The sequence below is a fragment of the Phaseolus vulgaris genome, chromosome 7 (assembly GCF_000499845.2).
Source record: "Phaseolus vulgaris cultivar G19833 chromosome 7, P. vulgaris v2.0, whole genome shotgun sequence".
NCBI classification, from domain to species: domain Eukaryota; kingdom Viridiplantae; phylum Streptophyta; class Magnoliopsida; order Fabales; family Fabaceae; genus Phaseolus; species Phaseolus vulgaris.
In genome coordinates this window covers 23,654,937-23,681,571 of record NC_023753.2, presented here as the reverse complement: position 1 = coordinate 23,681,571, position 26,635 = coordinate 23,654,937, and the positions used below count along the sequence as shown (strand labels likewise).

Genomic DNA, 26,635 nt, shown 5'->3' with positions numbered 1-26,635 from the left:
TATTAACCTAAGCTTAAAAGCATATAAATATAGCTTGATTCTTCAAGAAGTACTCATTCAATTTTTTTTACTTATTAAATACTTTTAAAAACTTTTATTAACTTAAGTGTTAAAAGAATCTTCTCAAAGTAGACTTTTTTTACTTCTTACTAGATTGATCCTCAAAGTGAAAGTACAATGTGCAAGTGTGAACACACGCTATTTATTTCAATAATCGTGAATTATAGATTACAAGTTAATTACGTAAAACTTTTACTTTGAACAGATGAGAGAAGTGAAAAAGATGATTGTTCTATTTTGTTATTTTGTTTTCTATTTAATTTTTTATTTATTTTTGTTCATTTTTTATTATCGGTTCTTCATTTTTCATTTTATACCATAACATACCACCAAGAATCACCGTGCACCATTCGTGACAGTGATTACAAATGTAACACCTAAAAAATACATCTAACTATTACAATACCAGTTTTACATGTTTCTATATAAGCTTAGAGTTTTTCTAAATATTCCTATTACAAGATTATGGCTTATAGAAATACAAATATTTACAAAGTTTTTATAATTTGGTACAAAATCTTTATAATATTTTATTTTTAAATACCACATATAATTAATAATACTTAAAATTAATTATAAATATTTCTTTAATTGTTTTACTATTTTCATTATTAAGCCTCTATTTTTTTTAAGAAATAAAAAAAAATAGTAATTATAGTAGGTGATTTGTAGTATATTATTAATTTAAAAGTAATTTATACCTATAATTCTTTGTTTATTTTATAATTTTAGAATATATTTTAAGTTAAAATATATATATATATATATATATATATATATAAAATGTGTAGATGAAGATAGAAAATCTAATTATACATTATCATAGATTTTTTATAATTTTAAAATATAATTAAAACAAAATAAAAGTATGAACACCAAAATAGAAAATCTCATTATATATTAAAATAAATAATAATAAAAATGAAAAAGAATATTAAAATTATTAATAACAAAGAAAAATATATTATTTTTCACTAATACTCGTTTAACCAAATAATTTGTCTTTCCGTCTACCCATACCCATACGTTATCAACGCCTTTGGCTTCATCATATCTTCAATTCTTCCTTACAACCACAATCTTCCAGAAGCTGACACAGTAGGAGTGCCAAATGCCCTTACCTTAATTAGACACCCTTTTTTTATGCCCATAATTTGTGGGGTTATGTTTCCTTAATTTTGTTCTTAGCTTTTTTGTCAACTGTGATTAGGTAGCACTACTGTACTATTTAATGTCAGTTTTACTCGTGTCTTACACTTAATTCATCTGCTTATGTTTTCACTCACTTTTCTTTTCTTAAGCACATCCTAATCTATCTTCATCTTTTAGCTATTCATCGTACTTCAAATACAAATTTGTATATCTAATTATGGATTCCCAAAAGAGAGAAACATAATTTTAAATTATGGTTGTGGTTTTGTTTTGATTAAAGAAGTGATACAAAGAAACACTTGCTTGCAATAGCAATTGCAAAGGCCGCTAGATTGTACGTACGTAGTGGTTGGACTCTAATGTCGGTTAGTATATATTTTTATTTGAAACTATTAGAAAATATAAAAGAGATTAGGTATAGTAGCTAGATTTGGTAACACAATGTAATGCATGTCATGCTCCATCCAAATAAATATTAATCACGTTCAGAACCTTCACTTCCAGTACTCAATTATATTTCGTTCATGAAATTTCAGTTTTACCTTAATCAATAATATGATATAACAATTTGATATCATAAAAATAAAAGTGAGATTTGAACGTGAAGGCAGGCAGATCAATTGAATTGGACTGACTAGATATCATGTTTTAATGAGTAAACTTAATTATTGTTTTTCTTTTATAATCTCTATTTAAGAAATCTTCGTGTTTGTAATAAAATTGTAATAAACCAAATAAAAATCTAATTAGTTATTCAGGTGAATGTAGGTTACAGATTGGCGACCAAACCATATTAAATTTTGTATTGTTTATTTTTTACAATTGATTAGTGTTGATGTGTTAGTTTCTGCATATGTATTTTAATTAGAAATTATTAAGTAAAAACTCAATAAAATGACAAAATTAGAAAGGTTGCATGTTGAATACAGTGGCAACCTCTGATTTGAAGATACTAATGAATGAGAATTTTTGGTAGGAAGAATATTCCAGAAAATGCATGGAGTCCAGAAGCTTATGTGGTGATAATGAAGAATAGGTCTTATATAATATAAGCTTCCTTAATAATGAGAGTGACACATTAGAAGAAGGAAACCAAAGGACTTGGTCAACTTTTTGCACTGGACTAAGAATTGAAAAAAGTGAATGGAGCAAAGCGAAGGAACACGCTGAGGAATATCTTTTGGAAACTGCAAGCCTGTCGTTGTTAGAAAAACTTGTTACTTTACTATTAGAGTCCTTATATGTTGATATCCTGCCAGAGACACGCGACCGATTGATATAACGTTGTGGTAAAATAAAACTGTATTCGGTGATGTGACAACTTTTCAACGGTGAGTGCTTTATATCGATTGATATTTTCAATCGATATAATATTTGTAAGTTTTTTGGACCACTAATATTTGTAGTTTTAACTTATACGTATCGATTGGTAAGAATGGAAATACAAAATTTTACATTAAATAAAAATAAAGCATTTTATAATATTTTAATTTAAAAATTAATTTTATAGTATTTAATTAAGTTTAAAGTATATTTCTTAAATATTAAGTGAGATAGAATAAAAAAATCCTAACACTGTAAGATGGGACGGTTGTACATTGAGTTGGAAGTTAACTAAACAGGATTACAAGAAATTTAAATTATCTATTAAAATTTTACTGTGTTTTTTAAAATAAATTAATTTTAATATTTTAAAATGTATGAAAACCTTTTTAATATATTAAATCAAACACAATAAAATGATAATATCAAAGTGTAGTGGTATTGAAAAGAGTGAAAGAGATAAAAAAGAGGGAACAGTGAGTGTTAAAGATTAGTGTTATCACATTAAATTCTCAAAAAGAAGGATCATTCGATTAGTGTTAAAGATTTACCCTATAGTCATTGGTATTTGTTTTCCTAGAATTATATATTTATTATACGAAAGACATGAAATAAAGTTGACTACATTTTGTTAGAACAGTGAGTGTAAGCAGAAGTTGAAGTATAGAAGAATTGAATTAGATTAGTAGTTTAAATGGGTGGATTACCTAACTAATTTGGATTAAATATTTTAAACCTAGTGTTGACTTTCTTTCAGCTTCTATGTTATATACTCATGTTACATAGTTAGTTGACCAAAAACATGGATGAATTTGCTTAACTTTTGACTATAAAGTGTTGAATAAAAAAAGCAAAGCCGACACTTATATTCATTAAGCACACACTTTTATTTTTTAGCAACACTAGAAACATTAATATCTGTAGAGTTAGCATGTGGTCATGACTAGATTATGGAAACCAGAAAATAACTTAATTTTCATGTATTTCCATTCTAATTTTTTATACTATTAATTTATAAAATATCATCTTTTAAAATAGTTATTATATAAGGTAACGAACTTGTCATGTATGACAATCAAAGAGTTATGCATGACAATATAAATCAAAGCTCTGAAATTCTGATTAAGGTTTAAAAACATATTAAAAAGTAAATTTTAAATTTAACTTAATTTTATGAGAGTTATGATGAATAAAAAATTAACTAAAATAGATTAAAAGTTTACAAGTTATAAACTTCTACAATGAGTTAATTACTTATTCTATTAAACACTTTTTTTATTACTCAAACTAACTCATAAATTAAGAAGTAACTTATTAAACTTAAGAGATAACTTTAATATTATATTTAACTTTTTGCATCATTAGAATAGGAATAATTAATAATATTTTTAACCATTAATAATTATGCATATAAATATGGTTTAAGAGTGGAAAATACAATATTATTATAAATATAACTTATGAATCATTATAACTTTTTTATTATTATGGATGTTTAAGTTGCATTTTTTTTATTACAATGGTCTTTAAAAAAAATAAATTACATTAAAAAAACGTGATCTAAAATAATTAAGTTACTTTAGTTCACCTTTTATTAAATTGTAAATATTTTAAATCATGTTTAATTAATTCATTCATAAAAATAAAAAATTATACTTTCAATTCTAAATATATAATATATTTTTTTTTCATTCTCCAACATTTCCAAATCAAAATCATAAAATATATTCAAATCAAATAATAATAATAACATTAAAATTTTTATTATTATTATTATTAATCATAATATTATTATTAAAAAATTAGTATTATTATTATCAATAATACTAATCCTAATAATAATTTATTATTATTATAATATAACAAAAAAGTTTATTTAGTGGAGTAGTTATAGGTTTTATACTTGACATATGGATATCCAAATGTTAAATAATCGTTTTTTTAAAGTTTAAGTTATTTGGACAATTATAGGATGTGTTTAAAAAGTATTGGCAATGTTGTTTGTTTATGAGAATACTGTTCTTTAACTTTTGATATTTCAATTCACACATGTAGAGATTGTATAATGAATTATGGTGAATACCTCATCCTTCACCACTAAATAAATTACTACCATTTATGTGGATCATCTTCAACTAAAGTATGTGGAATAGTCACCACCTTTTCCCAACTCTTTAAAAATTCATCAAATTATTGCCCATTATGGAAATTCAACCTTTTAAGTTATACCCAATTCAAAACATCTGCATTACAAAATTTATGCAATCCTTCTTTCTCATCATCTTTCATCAATGTCGTACAATTTAAAATTAGTTTGGTGTTTAACTTGGTTTAAGCGGTGTAAGTTAGTGTTTCTGATGTTGATTTAATAGTTATCCATTATTAGTGGGATTAACATGTTTCTTTTAACCATATAGAGAATAAAATTAACTATAGTAAGAAGTTATATATATAAAAAGAAACTATAAAAAAAAAGTAGAGTTCTTACATGAAACAAATATAAAAGTATACGTTTTGGTTTGCATGGAAGGGCATTATAATTTGATTCTCTTAAGAAGAGGTGTTAATTATTTTGATTAATGATGAATAATGCATGTTATGGTTCAAACTCAAATCCAAAAGCCATTCATAATGAACAGTTTCCCAACCTGTCTTGGCCTAACACCTCACTTTAAGTGTTATAATTATTAGTCACACTCTCTATGGATTGTTCCTCTTTTTAGAGGATCTTCTCTAATTGTAAAAAAATATTATCTCATGTTTTCTTGTTGGAGTTAACTTCCGACACATAGTAGTTTCCCAATGAATAACGTGTTTTTTTTTATATCTAATTTAATTATAATATTTAATAATCCATCTTTGTTATAAAATTTGATTGACTATACATATATATATTTTTATATATGTGTGTATGTATAAGACACTTTAGTTAAAAAATAATCTAGTTTTACTCGAATCAGCATGTAGATTTCTCCTAAATTTATGTCTAAAATATTTATCCAAAATATTTTCAATTCTCCTAAATTAGGTTACTTGTACTTTTTTTCTCCTGAATTTGGCTAATCTTGTTTAGTCTAGCAAGTAATGGATAAAAAAATTGCTTAAATATAGCTTGATTTCAATTAGCACTGTGTAATGCAATCTTGATAAGCATGTGCTTTTTTTATGAAATTGGGATAATTTTTGTCTATTTTTATTAAAATAGGATTATTTTTAAGAAATTTATAAATTAAAAAAAATAATGTTAATTTATTAAAATAAAATAATGTGTAAAAGTAAAATTATCTCAAAATGATACCATTTTAAAATAACTAATTTAAATTGAAATCGTATCACAAATTTTAAATAATATATTAAAAATCATATTATTTAATATATTTTTTATAATATAAAATTGTGTCACATTAATATGATTTTATAACTTAAAAAAAAAACTTTATTTTTTTGAAAGAGAAAAAATTGCCTGCATTTTTATGGAAATTCCGCATATGAGTGGAAGTGTATGTAATTTGATATTCAAATAATATTATTTGTTGGAATTGGTAGAGAGTTTGGGGTGGTGGTTGTATGTGTTTACCAAATACATGACTATTAAATCAGAACTGTTTACCAACATTTGACTAATCAAACAAATATTTAGAGAATGTTTTAGCAATCACCTTACATGTCAAATTGTCCATATGTTACCATTCTCTGTGTTGCTACCAAATTTAGATAATTCACATTAACATCATTTTTACTTTAAACAGAATCAAGGTTTACAATGATCTTAAAGTTGCCGTAGAGATACGTATTTTTTTTTTCTTTATTCCTAATAGTTACTAAACCCTACGCTAACTATACGATGTGGTAGACGTTAAAGTTTTCCTTGGTAAGTTCATGAGGTATTATATATAGTAAAAAATTAAATAAATGACAATTATTCCAAATTTAACTTTTTACTCTACTTTCATTTTATATAAAGATTATTTTTATTTTCCTTTAATTACATTTAAAATTATAATGAATGTTTATAGTAAAATTGATATATTTTATTATCAAATACTTGATATCTGATCAAATTATAATATGTATAATTTTACTAGATTGTTTTAGAAAGTTGGATTATATTTAAATTTCAGCATCTTGATATTTATTTAATGTTCTTCTTCAGTAACTCCAACAAATTTTATTTTTATTCTACTGATTACTGGCAACGTGACTTATTATTTTGAATTTTATATGGGCACTACATCTACTATTTTTATAATTGGTTTAATTTATTATAAGCCTAACTTGAAGGGTTTGACAAAATAGCTTGAATTTGTTCTTTCATAGGAATTTAGTTTCTGTATTATTTTATGAAAAGAAAAACAGTTGTGTGAAACAACCTTAGAAAAGAACATATTATTTTGAGTTTACTTTGGATGTCAAGAATATTTAAATTCAAATCTTCTTTGGTACTCATAAATGATTTAAAGTATTTTTAATTGAAAGTGGTGAAAATGGGATTGGGAAGTGTGAAAGTGGAAAAGATGAAGCAGGCTTTATTGCGAAACTTGGTTGGAACCAAGTTGGCCATGTCGTGGGGTTAAAGAAAAGTGTATGGTCCCATATTTGTTTATTTTGCTTCTTGGCTGCTTTTAATTGGAACTATTTAAGGCTACTTTCTATTTATGCAACTCTCTGCTTCTTCAGCTGCAAGATTCAAACCACTCACACTCGTGGGGGCCATCAAAGATGAATGAAACCTTCTCTCTTATTCGATACTTACTTATCAATATATATTTAATAACAAAGGATATTAATTAAAATAAAAAATATTAAAAACATTTCATTTCACTCTCCTATGTAAGATGTTACAACATAATTAATCACCCAATGAAATTAAGTAAAAGGGTTTTATGGCTATGATATTTTCTGGTGCTGGCAGCCAAATATGTAGAGCTGGTTCTTCTATCTAATGAGTTGTCAAAATTTTATAAATAATACTCCAGCCTGTGTACACTTTGTGTCTTAACTCTTGTTTTTTTACCAAACCAAACAATTTTGAGCACTTCAAGCAATCTGAGCTTATATAACTTTCCTTTCAGTGTTGTCATTGAAAATAATTCATTTAAAAAATTATAGTTATGCTATGAAATTATTACATTTTCCATTGGGATTAGAAATAATGGTATCCTTGAAATTCCAGTTCAAATCATGACACACATAAGGTGACAGTTGAAAAAGAATATAGAACAAAACGACGACACGATGTAAAGCATGAATGTTCCTCGGTCCAGTTGCTCCCTGTCTCGGCCAAACACACACAATATTGATTTATCGAACATTAGATTATCGAATCAGTGCTAGAATTCAGATCACCAAAACTGTTCGGACATTTTTTGTTATTATTCTTTGTAGCATAATTCGGAACAAACTTTTTTTGTTATTATTCTTTGTAGCATATATTTTTGTTATTTTGTTATTTTTTTTGCTTATAAACAAATGTATCAAGAGGGTTTATTGGGCCCGTTTACTTGGTTTGGGCAAATTCTCCTTCACTCCCATGGATCTGAAATTATCATTTTACCTTTAATAAATAAATAAATAAATTATACATCTCTTCATGAGTTAGAAGATTTTAATAGTACATATTATAAAAATAAAAGATGTGTTGAGAATCGTTGTTCACCTTTATAGATGGTTGGATACTAGCTGGAGCATATTAACACAGTCATTGTCAAGGTTTATCAATGAATCTAAGCTTTTTCGTTGAATCTTTATAAAAATATCTCTGAATGAGTTGAGTTGTAATGTGATGTGGTACAGAATATAATATAAAATTATACTAGTATTCTAAATTTGTATTTCATAGTGTAATTCATAAAATAAATCTTATATCCCAATTTATATAATTAAGAACATAAATTTTATATTGTATTCTAGATTGTGTCCAATTGGAGTACAAATTTTTGTATTTTGGAATGTACAAAATTATAAATATTAACTTCTGGATTTTATAATCAGAAATATCTCCATGTTCCACAATCTAAATTAAAAAAAAAAATCCAATGTAAAAAATGTAATTTTGGTATTTTTTGAAGTACTGGTACAGGAGGAAAACATGGGTGTGGAAGAAGAATTTGCCCTTGATTTGTTGGGTTAGTGAATCCTGGGCTTTTCCTTTTAGAGGTGGGTTGGTGAGTGGACAATTACTTTTAGCACTCCTATGATTTTTTTTTCTGATTTTTTGGAGTATTGGAAATGTATTCTGGATTGTATAAAGTAGAAGATTACCTATAATATATTTTTGAATTATGTAATCTAGAATATATTTTTGAATTATGTAATTCAAAATATATTTTCAAATTTTATATAGTATGGAACTAGAATCCAATTGTGTTTTATAAATCTAGAATTCAATTGTATAATCAGAAATACACTTTTAGATTAAAAACATCTTTCAAATTTTACAATTCATGATACATTTCTGAATTATGAAATTTATAATATATTTTTGAGTTGTAAAATTATAACTTAGAATGTTTACAACCAATAAATAGTTTGAATTTTTTTTCTATATCTAAAGGGATACCAGAAAAAAGTATGGGAGTACTAAAATAATACGCAGTGTATTGAAAAATTTGGGTTCTTGAGTGCAAATTTCTACGCCGAAAGAACGTGAAACTCTTCTTTCTATTTCGTTGCCTTAATGTTGAATAATAATAATAAAAATATTAAAATATCTAAACAAAAAGTTGCTCACATTTTTAGTTCAAAAATATTTACTTAAAATGGTTTCTAATTTTATATAATTTTATAAGTTTAAGTTGCATGTCCATGTAATGGATGATTCTCCATTAATTACTTTTATACAGTTTGATATAGAATTGTAACACATTTTTTTTAAATTTTACAATATAAATATTTATTACATTTCGTTGTTAAGGTTAGCCCAAATTTCTTTTATAGTTTACAAAACCAGTTTAATTATAATTGGGACACTATAGGATAATATTTCTAACAATTATTTTTGAAGTTTAAAACCCATGATTGGAAAAATATATGTTTTCTAAGATTGAGGTCACTACGTGAATTGATTAGTAATAGAAGAAATATTTCATTGAGATAAATTTTATATTTTGTTAAACTTAAATAAATGCATACATATTTCTTTTATAAGCAAAAAAAAAAAAACTATTAAAAGACACAAGATGTCTCATATCCATTCCCAATTAGATCACATTTTAAGTATGCACAAAAAATGTAGGTATTCAACTTGCACAAGGAAGTAAATTAAAGCTACACCATTTTTAATATACAGTTTTTCACAGTTGTATGTACAACATTCATTTGATATTGGATTGGAAAACTTGGTTCTAGTGATCACATGTAATACTAATAAATTGATTTAGTTTTTAGGGAAAAATATATTAAATTGAGTTGAATTTTAATTCTCTTAATTCTAGTGAAATTTACTTTGATAAAAAAATGACTTATTTAGAACTATACAAATCAGCACATGCTACGCCAAAGATTAATTTTACAAGTCAGCACATGCAAAGGAAAAGAGGAAAAAAGGCAATAGTATATAAGTATCTAAATTTTTCTAATACCCCTACGGAAAGAAAAGATTGAAGGGTTGATTTCAATTTTCAGACATCCTTGTATAGTATCTGAAAGTTTGGTATACGTTCAGGAGGGAGAGGAGAATTCACAATTAGCTTTCCCTTCATTGCTCCTCTGAATATTGCCTGCAAGAATGTATAAACAGTTTCGTGAATAAGGATGATCAATACCTGAAAAACAAACACTTCCAGAACCAACATGGAAAATTGTAAATTGTTGAGAATTTTACATATCATTCTATTGAAACAGAAACAAAAGACTCTATTAGAACACAGAAATTCACTGACCCGTTGGATTCTCTTATAACATTTTGGTCTCAAAAGTTGTTTTCTGAAACCATCTCATACTACCGAGGAACCGATTTCTCATTCAAAATCTATTTTAGTTTTGAAAAGTGCTTCAAAAACCAAAATCGCAGGGAGATGTTTTCTCATCCTCTTTCTTTTGTTCGCTTCAAGTGCTAATGAGACAAGTTTCTGAAAAAGTACGTTCAGAGGAGTTTCTCCACAAACGATTTTTAGGATAGAAAGATAGGAAAAAAAATGAATTTTCCATAAATTAAAATTAGCTTAAGTACAAATTAAAAATAATAATTTGGAGAAGTTACATAAAATATAATTTCTACAAATTAGCTTATGCATAAACCATTTTTAACTTATGAAAAAGTCAATTTCATTTTTTCTTCCTATTTTTCTTTCTTAAAAGTCCTTATTAAGAAACTCATGCAAACAGGTTCTAAAACATCTTAAAATTTGTGTTTAGAATCTAACTCAGCTCCACAAAATTAACTTGTAAGGTAACAAACACTTACAAGTTATCTCTGGGAGTAAATGGTGCTTGAGGCTACAATGAAGGCCACCTAAAGAAGCCACAATTAGGCTGGGTTAAGGATCACTTCCAACAAAACGAGATTATACTTGGGTTGATCACTTTCGAGACAAACTTTAGAGAACAGAAAGTGTTTTTTAAACAATAAAGTAAACACACAAGGCCTAATTGTCAGCCAAGGAAAGATGTACTCAATTTATCATGGACAGCTCCAGGAACTAACAGCTGGGAAAAACTAAAAATTTAACTGACACGACAAAACAAAACTCCAATTTTCTATCTGTTGAGAGAACCACTTTTCTTCGCCTTAATAGTCTAGTGGGTTTATTTTGTTTATTAAACCTTCAGTGTTTTTTTTTTCTTTATCAGCTTTTTATTCATTTTCATAAGAATCAAGCACAAGTATGACTCTGGTCCGTCTCAGGTAAGGGAAGGACTACTCTATATATTGAAGGATTTGGAAAGAAAAAGAACAGCAAAGTGATTTATAACGACTTTTATAACAAAACTATCCTCCCGGGGTTCTCCAAACTACAAGTACAAACACCAAAAGAGGGTAAATTCATCTAAAAGCTAACCTAACAACAAAAATGAACTTCAGATATATAAAATTATCAATCTCCTATTCAATTAAGACAAGGGAGAAAGGACAAGGGTAGAGAAAGAAAATGATCAAATACTTGAAAATTGAATACAGTTTACAATTGGCTAAGCATTAAAAAAAATACAGTTCACAAAAAGGGAAAACATGCTGACAAATAACAGTGCTCATACAAACAAGCCAGTAAGTCAATTTTAAGTATTCGGGATTTTGCCCTCCATCCAGAAGGGTCTGCTTTATACACGTCCTATCAACAAATTAAGATTAGCAATCAATCATATTTTTTCTCATTAAAAAGTTAGAATGGCCTCTTGATGATACTTTGATAAAGTTTAGATAAGAAGATTTTCAAAATAAAAAATGTGGCAGATGTTGCAAAACAAAGTAGGAAAAATTTAGAAAGTTGAAAATATTTGTTACTAAAAGCATATTTAAATTCATAATCTTGGCTGGTACTTTAAAAATTGAAAGTTAAAAATATTTATAATTGTGCAAACAGATCAGAGTTCAACGTGAATAAATGAGGCTAAGCCAACAAACAAGAGTACAAACCTCTACAACATCAATGAAGTCTTGTTTTGAGAAAAAAGCACCAATCCATTTAGTATGATCAGCAGTCCTACATGCAGTAACAAACGTATCAAAAGACTTGCTCAAAAACTAATTGATACGAAGTCACAATACAAGATAAAAACAACCGAATTATGAAGGGTGGCTGAATCTCCTTCTTGTAAAACTAAAATTAGAAGATCACGATACTTTACCACTAGAACACTTTTCCAACCTTTACAGAAAAAAAAAATTGCAAAATAAAAAAGCAGTATATTTACACCAACTAATCCATGTCTTGCAAAACTTCACTGTCTACCTTCAGATTCAATACCAAGAACTTTCAAAACAACAACAATAATAATATAATGAAAATCTCGTCACTTTTTGAAATTGTGAAAATTTTGTTTCAAGAAATACTTTTCATTGGGAATGTTATTCATAAGCAAAACATCTATCACTTGTTAAATGAACCAACCATGGATAAAACTGAAGGGGTGTGAACATTGAAGCTATAAAGCAAAAGAGAACAGACCATACCCATAATCCATTTTCATGTGATGGGCATTGAAAAAAAACACCGTAGATGGTATCAAAGTGATGTCAAAATACTTGACATAGACATGAATGTCCTCCGAGTCAACATCAACCAACGCCACAGTTGCAAACTTAGACACATCCCTTGCGGCCTTAGAAAGCTGTATCAATGAGAAACTACGATTTGGAAAAGAGTGAAATTTAAAAAAAAAAAAAAATGATTTTGAAAAAGAAACACCAAAATTAAAATGTACTGAAAAGATACAGGTAGATAAACATACAATGTGATCTTGCTGGAGACAGGTAAGGTCAGAGGCCCGACCAAATCGGAGGACCACAACCTTATCGAAGGTGTCTCTGATGATGGTATCCACCTCTATCTTCTTCGAGAAGTTTGGTAAGAGCTCACTCATTTTCCTTCAATAAATTTACTTAGAATTCGATCAAATTCAAATACACTATACATTCGGCAAGTTTATGGGACCAAGGTTATCAAGATCGCGAGCACGTAGAATCGTTTTTTAGTACGCTCGTGTCAAGTGGAGCAAACTCGCTCAAACTCGTGTAAAATCACGACTTTAGAGTCGATTGAGCGAGCTGGGTTGGACAATAGAAAAAAGAGAGCAAAAAATGACACTGAATTTGTTTGTTTCTAGGTCACGATTTATGTAGAACGCACCTGGGTAACAATTCCGCAGTTCACTGGTTCTCTCTTGCCAGTTTCTGTCAGTTTTGACTGTTGATGTTGCGTTTCTCAAACCGTTTTGCGATCCTGTGGTTTTGCATCTGATTCTACACTCTCGGACAGAGAAACAAAAACAAATTAAAGGGTTTCCGTCAGCAAATCAATGAAATCAAAATTCAAATACAATCAATGCAGAGAATAAAAAGATAAATTGAAGAAACAGATCCTAAATTTGATTAGAAAAGAAATGCACGTAGATGAGAGTGAGAGAGATAGAGACGAACCGAGAGAGAGCACCCAAAGGAATGAGGTTTTTTTTACCAATGATGAGCTTTTTTTTTTCATTTTACCAAAATAGGTCTGTTTTAAAGAGAATGCCATATCAGCTAGAAGTCGTGACAACTACTTACTACGAATTTCGTCACGTTATATATATATATATATATTAAAAAAAAATTTATAAATTGAGTAGTAAGTTATGTAGTGCTTAAAATTTATTTGATACACAATTTTTTAAGGGTGTTAGTTTTAAGCAACATAAAATTGGATAATCGTGTATTGATATGTTTGACGGTAATATAATATATTAATTTGGTTATTTGATTAATAAAAAATATGAAGAAAATTGTTATTGCATTTGGAAATCAATAGCGATATGTAATGCTTAAAATTTATTTGATACATAATTTTCTAAGGGTGTTAGTTTTAAGCAACATAAAATTGGATAACCGTGTATTGATCATGTTTGACGGTAATATAATATATTAATTTGGTTATTTGATTAATAAAAAATATGAAGAAAATTGTTCTTGCATTTGGAAATAAATAGAGAAATGAGAATTGTTATTTATTTGGAAAATAAATAGAGAATTGTTGTTGTGGATTTGCAAAATAAATATCTTAAGAAGTAATGGTTTTACAGAACACGTAATGATTGTTGAAGATGGGAAGCTTTGATGAAACAAATCCACATGAAGCCTGAAGCTGTGTTGCTTTCTGGGTTTGGGTTTAGATTAGATTGTTTAGAATCTGTGTTAAGATCAGTTCTAATTCATATACAAAGCTTGATCAATCAATTTTAAAAGAAAAAAAGTGTTTTTCCATGCAAAGGAAAAACAACCGGTTGAATTGTCGAGACAATCGGTTGTTTGTCACTTAGCTGACAATGAGGTTTTGAAACTGGTTTTTGAATTGGTTTTATAACTACCTGACCCATTCAATCGGTTAAATCGTGGTTTCAACCGGTTAAATGAGTGTTGTGCTAACAGTTTTTTGAAAACCTATTTCAACTGTTTTAAATGAGATCAAAACTGATTTGACTCTGTTATGTTGCCTTAAACGGCTAGATTTCAAATGCTATAAATATAGCCTTCTTTCAAATGTTTCAAAGAAAAAAGAGAGTTTAACACTCATATTTGAGATTAAAAAGAGAGATTACAATCTGTTTGTGAAAGAAGTTTTCCAAGATTAGCAAGATTGCTTTTAAGCTTTGATGTGGTGTCAAGAACTGATCAAAGGGTTTCTGGTTTTTGTAATCCAGGTGTTTTCTACCCTTACTTACTTTCTTGTAATTGAATTCTGATATTGTAAACGTGTATGTAAAATCCTATAAAGTCGGTGTGATTTTGGCTCGAGGTGTGTACTGGTGCAAAGAGGGTGAGTAGGCTTTGTGGGATTCAAAGTCACCTCTTTGTGGTGTGTTGTTGTAATCTGTGATTGATTACATAGTGGAATACTCAGAGGTTGTTCTGAGGACTGGATGTAGCTCAGGGTTGAGTGAACCAGTATAATCTGATTGTGTGAATCTCTTTATCTCTCTCTCTCTCTATTATAATCTGTTTGATATTTGATTTACTGTCATAATCAACCGGTTATTTCATATTTCAACCGATTGATATTTATGCTTTACAAACTGCGTATACTTGCTTTTGTATCTGTAATATAAACAACCGGTTATATCGAAGTTTTAATCGATTGTTTTCCTGATAATAGTTTTATTAGCTTATTTCTTTTGGCCTCTCTGATTCTTCTTTCTATAATTCATCAAATAAATTCATTCCTAGTTATCATTTGTGAAAACCTTTCATAAAACAATTCGCCCCCCTCTTGTTTAAGCCATCATTTCTAACAATGATGAGAAGAGATTAATTAGAACTAGACAAAATTAGTAAGATTCATTACAAGATATAAAATAAAAATAAAAAGTTGAATTATTGGAAGTAAATTATTTATGGGAAGATGTGTCACAATGTGGTCTTCGTATTTGTCATCGAGGTGTTCGTGGAATGAGATTTTTTGACCAAAGAGGGGCTCTTTTTTCTTTCTTTTTTTACCAAAATGGGGCTGTTTTGAAAAAAATTACAAATTTGGGGAGTCGTGCCAGTTGGCACGACGTTGCCACCTCAATCTTAAGTTGTGTCAACTTGACATGACTTCTATGCCACATCAATTAGAAGTCTTGTCAATTTGACACGACTTCCGCCACGTCATATATATATATATTTAAATTTTCTTGTTTACATATTTTGTAGCAAGTTATGTAATGTTTAAAATTTATTTGATACATAATTTTCTAAGGGTGTTAGTTTTAAACAACATAAAATTGGATAACCGTGTATTGATCATGTTTGATAGTAATATAATATATTAATTTTGTTATTTGATTAATAAAAAATATGAAGAAAATTGTTATTGCATTTGGAAATAAATAGAGAAATGAGAATTTTTATTTATTTGGAAAATAAATAGAGAATTGTTGTTGTGGATTTGCAAAATAAATATCTTAAGAAGTAATGGTTTTACAGAAAACGTAATGATGAGAAGAGATTAATTAGAACTAGACAAAATTAGTAAGATTCATTACAAGATATAAAATAAAAATAAAAAGTTGAACTATTAAAGTAAATTATTTATGGGAAGATGTGTCACAATGTGGTATTCGTATTTGTCGTCGAGGTCTTTGTGGAGGGTGATGATCCGATGGAGGAGGAGGTGGAAGAGGATCATCAGCGATATGTTCGTCATAGTTGTTATCGGGTTCATTATGAGATCCATGTGAGGGCATTGAGGATCGATAGTGCATGGATGATGTTTGATTATATGTAGAAGGAGGGGTGATTACCGAAGTTCCAAATATATTTGGTGGAGTGGAAAAAGTACCCGAAGGAGAAGATAAAAAGTTATACGTGTAAGGAATTTGATGGTGTGGAGAATGAAGTGAGAGGTGGCGAAGATGATCCATGTGTGTGGATGTGGATGGTTGTGGAAGACCCGAATAACTGGATTGGGCAACATTAAAACCATGACCATAACAAGGAAACCTCGAAGGGTGATTAGTCGGATGCGAAGGCAGTTGTGGTTGCGGTTCCGGTTCCATGGGCTCCTGTGACATGTCACACTGTTCGAAAACAATTGTTAACTTCATTATAAACATGTTGATATTGTTAAAAGTAAAAGGCATGAATATGAATTAACTTACATCATTGTCAGACGATGATTCTTGAGCCGATATGTAACAGATAGTATAGTTAATGTACCACTGCATGTATGTTGTGGAATCATGCAAATGACCATTACCATTAAATTGAATGCCTTCTATTAGACGATTATGTCTATCAGTTCATAAGTATCTGTCTGTTCTGCCCCTCATATCTTCTTTGTGCAACTCATCTAAGTTTTGTGGCTCTGATGGAATGCTTTGTCGAAAACCAAATTGTCGCATAACCCAGTTAACTTGGTGAAATTCAACGGTGGCAAAACAAATAAGGGGAACAACTGCGGTATTAACTGGAGAAACCTCATCAGTGATCAATACAACGACGTCTGGCCTGCTGTATGGAGTCCACAAGAACTTCAAAATACTTGGCATTATTAGTATTGGAAAAATATATACTTAAACATTGGATTGACAATATAAATTGATGTTTTTACGAGCCTTTTTTGGTTGTATATTATCAATTGTCTTCCTTATCAAACTAACTGTCCTCGTAGGTGGGTGGTACTTTTGTGACGGTGCACGAGACCACCTTGTATAAACAACAAATTTGTTAACATTGGACATCGAAGTTCATTTGCATACGTGAGACATTAAGTATCAAAATATACATTTTTGCTAGCAGGAAACCATGTCCAGCGGCAATGTCCTTAGGAGTTAATGACTCAATTATTGGGGAAAGGGTTTTAATCCGTTCCCAGGCCCAATCCTGCAATAGTAGCATGCAACCTCCTATGTTGTCTTGGTCATAATTAATTCCATGATCTAATGCACGATAAAGACACGCTTAGACAGCTGAACCCCAACTATAAGTGGCTACATGAGTCAAGTTAGCTAATAATAACATATACATTAGATGTACTCTACTTGCTGATGTGTCTGACATCAACAAACTCCCAATTAATGAAAGAATATGTGCTCTAGCATTGAGCGATGCCATCGTCTGTAGCATCAGTCGACAATTGTTGAAAGTTATTTTTCAACCATGATAACTTTATGGTGTTCCCTTTAATTACATTTGGAGGAGGGGTGGACCCTAACAAGTATTGACATGCTTGAACCATGTCCCCACTTGTGAATCCAATGACAGGTTGACCATCGATGGGAATACCTAATTGTAGAGCCACATCTTGTAATGTGGTTGTGGACTCTCCAAGTGGAAAATGAAAAGTATGGGTCTGTTCTCCACCTCTCAGCTAGTGCAGTAATCAAGTGATGGTTAATGTCGATGGAGGGGATGGTTAGTAGATGTCCAAATCCAGCTACATTTATCATATGGATGACTCATGAATCTACAAATTGGAGGTGGGTAATAACCCAAATGGCATGTTGTCTTTGTCATAGTAATTGTTCGTTGCCCTCCCAAATGAACTTAGTAACATGCTTATTTTAAAGGCGCAATAGAGACATTTCATAAGGGAGATGGCGTCCGGATGCCATATGATGGAGATGTGCCTTCATAGTTTCGGATTTTGTTGGTGAATGGCGGAAGCATCATGGATTGAAGATGAAGCAAGGTCCTCCTAAGAGTGGTGGTGACCTTGAAGGTGAATGAAAGGTAGGGATTGAGAGTGGTGAGGCCAACTCTACTTGGAAAGGGGAATTTTGTAAAGATTAAAAGCCTAACCGATGGGGTTTTGGGCAAGAAGTGAAATTGGCACAATTTGGCAGCAATTCACTAAGTATATTAATCCTCCCAATACATGAGTCAAGCCCTCTTATTTATAGTGTTTAGAGGGCTGGAAATTCAAAAGAAAGTGGAGGGAAATTCAAATGAATTCCCTCCCAAAAGTGGAGCCTAAATGAGCACATGGGGAGGGGTGTGTCTAGTTTGTATGTTCACCCCCTCCATGGGCTTTCTAGACCGGCCTTGGTAAATTTAGAGGTTTTTAGAAACTCTAAGTTTACCTAGGTTGGTGTTTTAGGTGCCAAAATTAATTCTAAGAAAAATTACAAATAAAGTTCATATGCTAATTTTGACAAGAATTAAAATACTACTCTACACTAGAGTTTATGGCATGTAAAATGCGTCCTCTTGGATCCTCTTGACCATAACTCTAGTGATTGACTCCATTTGACATGTTGGTGGCCTTTCAATGGATTGGTGCTGGGGCCCCTTCCATCATCCCCTCCCTCTTGAAAAGGATTTGTCCTCAAACCCAAGGCTTCGTCCTCGTCATTAGTAGGGGGTGTATGTGGTTGGATGGTGTCCATCATCTCCTCCTTCTTGAGAAAATCTATCCTCAGATCCACAGGGTCGATCTCGAATAGCAGCCTCTTGCTTTGAAAACTATGCTCGTCCTCCCGGATCAAACGTCCATCTATGGGAATCATCAAACAAAGCAAATGTGTTAGTTTGAACAGTTGTATAAAATTCAATTTTCTTAAGTTGTCATTCCTCTTGTTTTTCTATTGTTTTTGGCAACTTTTTACAAGATTTATTTAGGGAGGAGTTCATAATTTTCTTTTCTTTCAAAAGCTCAAGAGTTTTATCAACTCCAAAATGACTTATGAATCCTCCTTCATGTGTCTCATTTACAAGGAGTTTTCTATGTGTTATTTGGGGTATGCAAAGTTTTTCTTCTTTAAATAAGTACCCCTCGTAAACATAAAACCCTCCATGTGCTCCATGTTGGTACTTAGCAAAAGTGGGTGCAAAATCTTGATCTTCTTTATAAAGTTTAGGTATGTTATCAAATCCAAGAATTTGGGCTCCAAGTTTTAAAAATAGGGCATGTCTCCTTGATAGAGCATCCACCACAATATTTGTATTTTCCTTCTTGTATTTGATAACATATGGAATTTGCTCAAGAAATCTCATCCACTTTGCATGTATTTTTAACTTCTATTGACTCTTTAAATATTTTAAAGACTCATGCAGGGCCCTCACAAGTGTATAGAGCTCTTTGTTATAGATGGGGTAGTTGAGGGTTGCACCATGATGTTTTTCAATAAAATATGCAATTGGGCGCCCACCTTGTAACAACCCAACACCTATTCCTACTCCCAATGCATCACACTCTAGCTCAAAAGTTTTTACAAAGTTTGGTAAAGCTAGAATGGGTGCATTGGTGAGTTGAGCTTTCAACCTTTGAAAGGCTTGCTCATGCTTCTCCATCCAACAAAATGGAGTGTCTTTCTTCACTAACTCATTGAGTGGTGAAGCTAGACTTGAGAAGTTAGGATCAATTCTCTTATAATAACTTGCTAGACCATGAAAACTCCTAACATCTCCTACATTTTGTTGCGTTGGCCATTCTTGGATGACTTTGATTTTCTCGGGGTCAACATGTACCCCATTTTTGTTAGCTATAAAACCCAAAGACACTACACTATCAACATAAAAAGTACATTTACCAATATTAGCAAACAAACTATTAGCCCTAAACACTAAGAAAACTTCCTTAAGGTGGCTTAGGTAATCATAAACTACTACATATTTACCTATGCAATCCCTCTTTAAAGATTCTATTTTTACTATGCTTGTAAGGGGTGTTGTAAGATATTCCTCATTCTTTGTAGATCCCTCTTCTTCTTTTTCAAACAACCCCTCACTTGACTTTTCTATTTCTATCTTCTTCTTTTTTTCTCATTTTCTTCACTCTCACTAGTTTCTTTTTTCTTGGCTACTATTGTTAGCATTGTTCCTTAAGATCATAGATCTTTCATTGGAACAATGAGATGCTAAATGACTCTTACCAAGATATTCTAAACATTGAATTATTCTAGCGTGAGTGTGTGAGATATGCTCGGATAGGTTTTGGGAAAGTTCTAGAGATGTTTATTTTATATGTTCTTCCCCTCTTTGGAACTCATCCTTGTCATAAGATACAAAGTATGGACTTTGTTTTTGACTTGATTGTTTTCTCAAAATTTGTTTTCCAACTTTAATGCTAAGTTGAATCAAGTCATTTAAATCTCTGTAAGGTAAAAGTTCAACTTTGTTTCTTATCTCAAGTTTGAGACCACTTAAAAACCTAGATATGGTGGTATGATTGTCTTCGTTAACCCCTGCCCTTTTTATATATAACACCATCTTTTGCCAATATTCTTCTACACTTAGATTTTTTTGATGAAGTCCTTGGAGTTTGTCCATTGACTTCCTATTGTAGTAGGAGGGAATATGGCGGCGTCTTAAGGCTCCCCTAAGGTCATTCCAATATGTAATGGGAGGGTCCTTATGAAGGCGCCTTTCTCTCTCAAGGGCAATCCACCAATACATAGCATTTCCTTGAAAACTTAAGGTGGCTAAGGGTACATTTCTTTCCTCACTTACTCTATGGCAAGCAAACAATTGTTCTACCTTCATTTCCCAATCTAGATATGTTTCAACATTTTCTTTTCCATAGAAATGAGATAGCTCTACCCTAACCTTCTTTGGGTTTTCTTTTCTTTCCTTTCTAGCTTTACTAGGGGATGTTGATAGTATTCGTTAATTCTAAGGCTTTGTTCCCCATATGATTCATTACCCCTAGAGCTAGATGGATGTGAAATCTTTTTGGATTTATTGTATTCATCTTTAACCATTTTCAAATCATCTTGTATTTGAACAAATTGAGTCTCATGATGCAATTGTCTAAATGAAAGTGCTTGAACATCTTGGGCAACTTTTTCCGCAAGGTTTTTAAGAATTGTCATATCACTTTCACTAGAATTGCGAGATGGAGAAGACATGGTTAAAGACTTATGTCCTAAGTATTTTACCTAAAAAAAGATAAGGATAGTAGTGAAGGTAGCTTTCCAGATAAGAGAGGTGAGTCACTAGGACTTCTTAAGTACCAAGTCTTTCCTTGCCAAAAACTATCCCTCAAAACTTGTCTCACACCTTTTTCTAAGTAAACTACGTGAGTCACAAGTAGAATGAAAACACAATTTTATGCAAAGAAAACAATGCAAAGCAATTAACAATACAAAACAAGTAATTAAAGCAAAACAATTGCTAAGCACAAATTAAAGATTGCTAACTAAAAAGCTTTAAACTAGACGATTCCTAAGGTGAGGCTTCTAGACACTTGGAGCCATTGAAGACACACTCACCGTCTACACGTAATTATTCCACCAATTAATCAAAGTTGAATGTAATTACAACTCAAAGGAAATACAAAGAAATTGAATTACACAAAATAAAATTCAGATTTCCTAAACTATGCACTCCTTGGCTTGTTGTTGATCTTCCATGATGTGTTCTACAATGTGTATGTGTTTGGATTTATATTTGTTGTAGCTCCTTGCCTTAACCTCTTATGGTAGCCAATTAAAATCTTCAAAACAGTACCTACTAAGTAGGAATGGACTCACCACAAGGTTAATTCCAACTTAACAAGCACCAATTTGAATTTTGTTCACCAACAATTTAGAGGTCAAGAAATGAAAGTAAAGAACAATTCAAATTTAAAAAATAGGACAACAACAAATGGATTGATTTATAGGACACAACTAGAAGGAATATAGAATAAATTTGACAAGCAATCAAATAGGAACTCAACAAAAGGTGGGACACAAATTGAACCTAGAGAATGACACTAAAATTGATTAAAAAAAACAAAACAGTACTACTGGAAATTTTTAGGTACAAAAAACGTGACTTATAAAATTTATGCTGAGCTGGATATTTGAAATCTGATTCTGAAATTTGAACCAGAAACAATTCAAGGTCTTAGCAAACTTTTGGCGTTGTAATCACACCAAAATTATAAACCAAATAATTGTGATAAAATTTTCAAAATTCTTGTCAAATTACCGTTTCTGTTGGGGCCAGAATGTACATTTTTTTTGTTTGATTTATCATTTTGTTTTCTATTTTGTCTTTTGATCTGATTCTTTTTCTCTTGATTTTATAATACATAAATCTGTATAGATCCAACTTTTCATAATTTTTCTTCAACGTATTTTAATTTCATAATAAAAAACAGCCAGCACAGAATTGAAAAATAGAGTAATCCTAATTCTGGAATTAAAAATAGATTGAAGAAACTTCAAAAACACAATGGAATGGATGTATATGAATTTGTATGGATCTAACACACAAATATGAACTCAAATCTAAAAAGAAAAATGCACCAAAGGATCAAACAAACTCAGAATAAAACTGGACTCAAATCAAATCAAGAAATCAAAATTATCAAAAACAGCACTACATGCAATTGATGACAATTTTAGGAGAAACATGACTAGACAAAACACAATTGGATTCAAAAATTAAAATGACTCAAGACACACAATATGAACCGGTTAGAATTGCAAATAAGACTCAAATAGACTAAAAACAGAACAACAACACAAATCTATATAGAATCCTACACAAATTTGACAATTAAAAGCTCAAGAACAATTTGAACACAATGCACCGATTGGATTTCTCCAAACAGCACCTAAATCAAATTAAAATGTAAAAAAAAAAACAAGACAATATGGAAAATTGAAGAACAACACGGAAACAAGACGAACACAAAAATTAAAATGAAATAAGACACTTAGCTCTTGATGACCATGGCTCTAGATACCAAATGATGGAGATGTGCCTTCATAGTTTCAGATTTTGTTGGTGAATGGCGGAAGCATCAAGGATTGAAGATGAAGCAAGGTCCTCCTAAGAGTGGTGGTGACCTTGAAGGTGCATGAGAGGTAGGGATTGAGAGTGGTGAGGCCAACTCTACTTGGAAAGGGGAAATGTGTGAAGATTAAAAGCCTAACCGAGGGGGTTTTGGGCAAGAAGTGAAATTGGCACAATTTGGCAGCAATTCACTAAGTATATTAGTCTTCACAGTACATGAGTCAAACCCTCTTATTTATAGTGTTTAAAGGGCTGGAAATTCAAATGAATTCCCTCCCAAAAGTGGAGCCTAAATGAGCACATGGGGAGGGGTGTGTCTAGTTTGTATGTTCACCCCCTCCATGGGCTTTCTAGACCGGTCTTGGTAAATTTAGAGGTTTTTAGAAACTCTAAGTTTACCTAGGTTGGTGTTTTAGGTGCCAAAATTAATTCAAAGAAAAATTACAAATAAAGTTCTTATGCTAATTTTGACAAGAATTAAAATACTACTATACACTAGAGTTTATGGCATGTAAAATGCGTCCTCTTGGATCCTCTTGACCATAACTCTAGTGGTTTACTCCATTTGACATGTTGGTGGCCTTTCAATGGATTGGTGCTAGACCCTTTCCATCATAATGTTTCTATAATTATTGTAATTATTTTCAAATAATTAGTTAATTGTAAATATGTATAAATATTATGAATAACTTAAATAAAAAAACATTTGCAGTATAAAAAGATTGTATTAGAAATCAAATAATAGATTTTTTTTAAAACCTGTTTATTTTTTAAATATCATTTATATTAAAGTATAAAAAGATATAAATACTGTAATTATTTTGCAATAATTAAATAATTGTAAATAGTTATATATTATGAATAAGTTAAATAATATAAATAATTTTACTACTATAACAAATCACAAATAACAAAATTATAAACAACATTAATGAATCACAAATTATTATTATTTTTTCTCTACTAATATTTTTTTTATCTAAATTAAATAATACATTTTTTTGTAAACCTATTTATTTTTTTAATGTCATTTATATTAAAGTATAAAATGTATAAGTACTGTAATTATTTTAAAATAATTCATATAATTGTAAATAATTATATATATTATGAATAAGTTAAATAGTATAAATAATTTTACTACTATACCAAATCACAAATAACAAAATTATAAACAATTGTAATGAATCACAATTTTTTTTTCTCAACTAATATTTTTTTTTATCTGAAATCAAATAATAATTTTTTTAAACCTATTTATTTTTTTAAATGTCATTTATATTAAAGTATAAAAAGTCTACTATACCAAATCCCAAATAACAAAATTATAAACACGGTAATGAATCATAATTTTTTTTTCAACTAATAATTTTTTATCAGAAATCAAATAATACATTTTTTTAATCTATTTATTTTTTAAAATGTCAATTATATTAAAGTATAACAGGAATAACTACTGTAATTATATATTATAAATAATTATATATAATTGTAATTTTTTCAAAATGTTTGATACTGTGAGTGGTTGCAAAATGCAGCCACTGTAACTTCAAAACCAAATAAATGCAGCCACTTCAGTTGCGATATTATTAAATAGATGGAGCCAGTGCAATCGCGATATTTTAAAACCAGATCATACGACAACGTTATGCTAGAAACTTTCACAACAGATACAATTTTGTGGTTGATGAGAACTTACAAGATGTATTATGAAGACTATGAATCAGTGTGAGTTAGCAACACTGATCTACAATGAAGAACTGAAAGATGGATTTCTTCAATACTGTGCCCACAAGTAGGTTAGAGGTGTAGTTAGTAATAAGATTTCTTTTTCTTCCAGCATGGTTTGACAACAAGGTGGTTTGGCTAAAGAGTGTATGTTCATTACCAAAAGAGTGTAGGTAGCTATTTAAATTTATGTGAGTCTCTGCATCAGGCCAAAAGATATGCTTCATTTTTTGTTGAACATGGAATCTCTCTTACAGTTTTCAAGCACACTTCATAAATGTACATGAAAGCTGCAATGCACTTTGGAACTCTAGAATTTTTTCCTTCTTTGACTGTTGAATGAAGACAAAGACCTGTGAAGTTGTGACCCTTGCATGTAAATGTAGTGTGTCAGTGACAAAACCCATAACATGTGAATTTTGTGTGTAAAGAACCCATTCTGCTCTACAAAAAAATGAGACATGGCAACCTGTGAAGTTGTGACCCTTGCATGTAAATTTAATTCGTCAGTGAGAGAACCACAACATGTGAATTTAGTATGTAGAGAACCCATTTTGGTCTATAAAAAAGGAGAGTTGGCAACCTATGAAGTTGTGACCTTGCATGTAAATTTAGTGGGTGAGTTAGACAACCTACTCTGGAATAAGCTGAGCAACTTTTCTTGCAGGTTAGTTACTATACTTGGAGAGAACCCATCCTCAAACACTTAATCTCCTCAAAGGTTAGTTAGTTACAATATGCTTTTCTTGCAGCTTTTTTTAGAGATACTTTAACTGTTATTATTTATTAAAATTGAAGCTTTATTTAAAGAATTTGTGCAATACAAATTAACATAGATTATCAAGGTGAAATCTAATTTAGTAGAGGAACAATAACAAAAATATATGGTTTTTCATATTTTTATACCGATTATGTAAATAAATTTATTTTTCTTTAGTATGATTATCTTTGCTCAATTTTTGGCCTTTAGTGAACCCATTTCAGTTCTATGCACAAATATTTACTTACATAAATCATGTTATTTCTCAATTATTTTTTTATTTTTCAAAGATATTAAAAGTTTAAAAAATAAAAAAAATATTTTTGGTACATGAATGTTGGCTTCACATGAACTACTTATTTTCTTGTAAATGATTGCGTTTTGGTTTCATCCATGCTTTTCCCAAATAATTTTGTATTTTCTAAAGTTATTATAAGCTTAAAAAAATTAAAAAATTAAAAAAATTTTAGTACATGAATGTTGGCTTCACTTGAAGTACTTATTTTCCTGGCAATGATTCAGTTTTTCTTTAATCCATTCTTTTCCCCATTCATTTTTTATTTTCTAAAATTATTAAAAGTTTAAAAAATAAATAAATTGATTTTGGTACATGAATGTTGGTTTCACGTGAAGTATTTATTTTCTTGTCAATGATTAGGTTTTGGTTTCATTTCATCCATGCTTTTCCCAATTAATTTTTTTTTATTTTCTAAAGTTATTAAAAGTTTAAGAACTCCCTTCGATATTTTCTTCTTTTATATTTACATGTGTAT

The 26,635-nt window shown here is 29.9% G+C and overlaps 1 protein-coding gene across 4 annotated transcripts; it reads right to left on the bottom strand.

Moving 5' to 3' along the window:
* Positions 1-9,947: 9,947 nt before the first annotated feature.
* Positions 9,948-13,728, bottom strand: LOC137828696 (uncharacterized). 4 transcript variants are annotated; one of them, XM_068635377.1, is made up of 6 exons: positions 13,613-13,728; positions 13,323-13,435; positions 12,925-13,060; positions 12,647-12,804; positions 12,110-12,176; positions 9,948-10,253 (listed from the first exon to the last, which is right to left on the bottom strand). In XM_068635377.1, the coding sequence occupies exons 3-6, from the start codon at positions 13,054-13,056 to the stop codon at positions 10,155-10,157; spliced, it is 456 nt and encodes a 151-aa protein (XP_068491478.1). In that variant the 5' UTR covers positions 13,057-13,060; positions 13,323-13,435; positions 13,613-13,728; the 3' UTR covers positions 9,948-10,154. The 4 variants fall into 4 exon arrangements, with proteins under 4 accessions (XP_068491478.1, XP_068491479.1, XP_068491476.1 ...); XM_068635378.1 differs by lacking the exon at positions 13,613-13,728 and adding an exon at positions 10,940-10,987 and having other exon boundaries at positions 13,323-13,602; XM_068635375.1 differs by lacking the exon at positions 9,948-10,253 and adding an exon at positions 11,613-11,804.
* Positions 13,729-26,635: the final 12,907 nt, after the last annotated feature.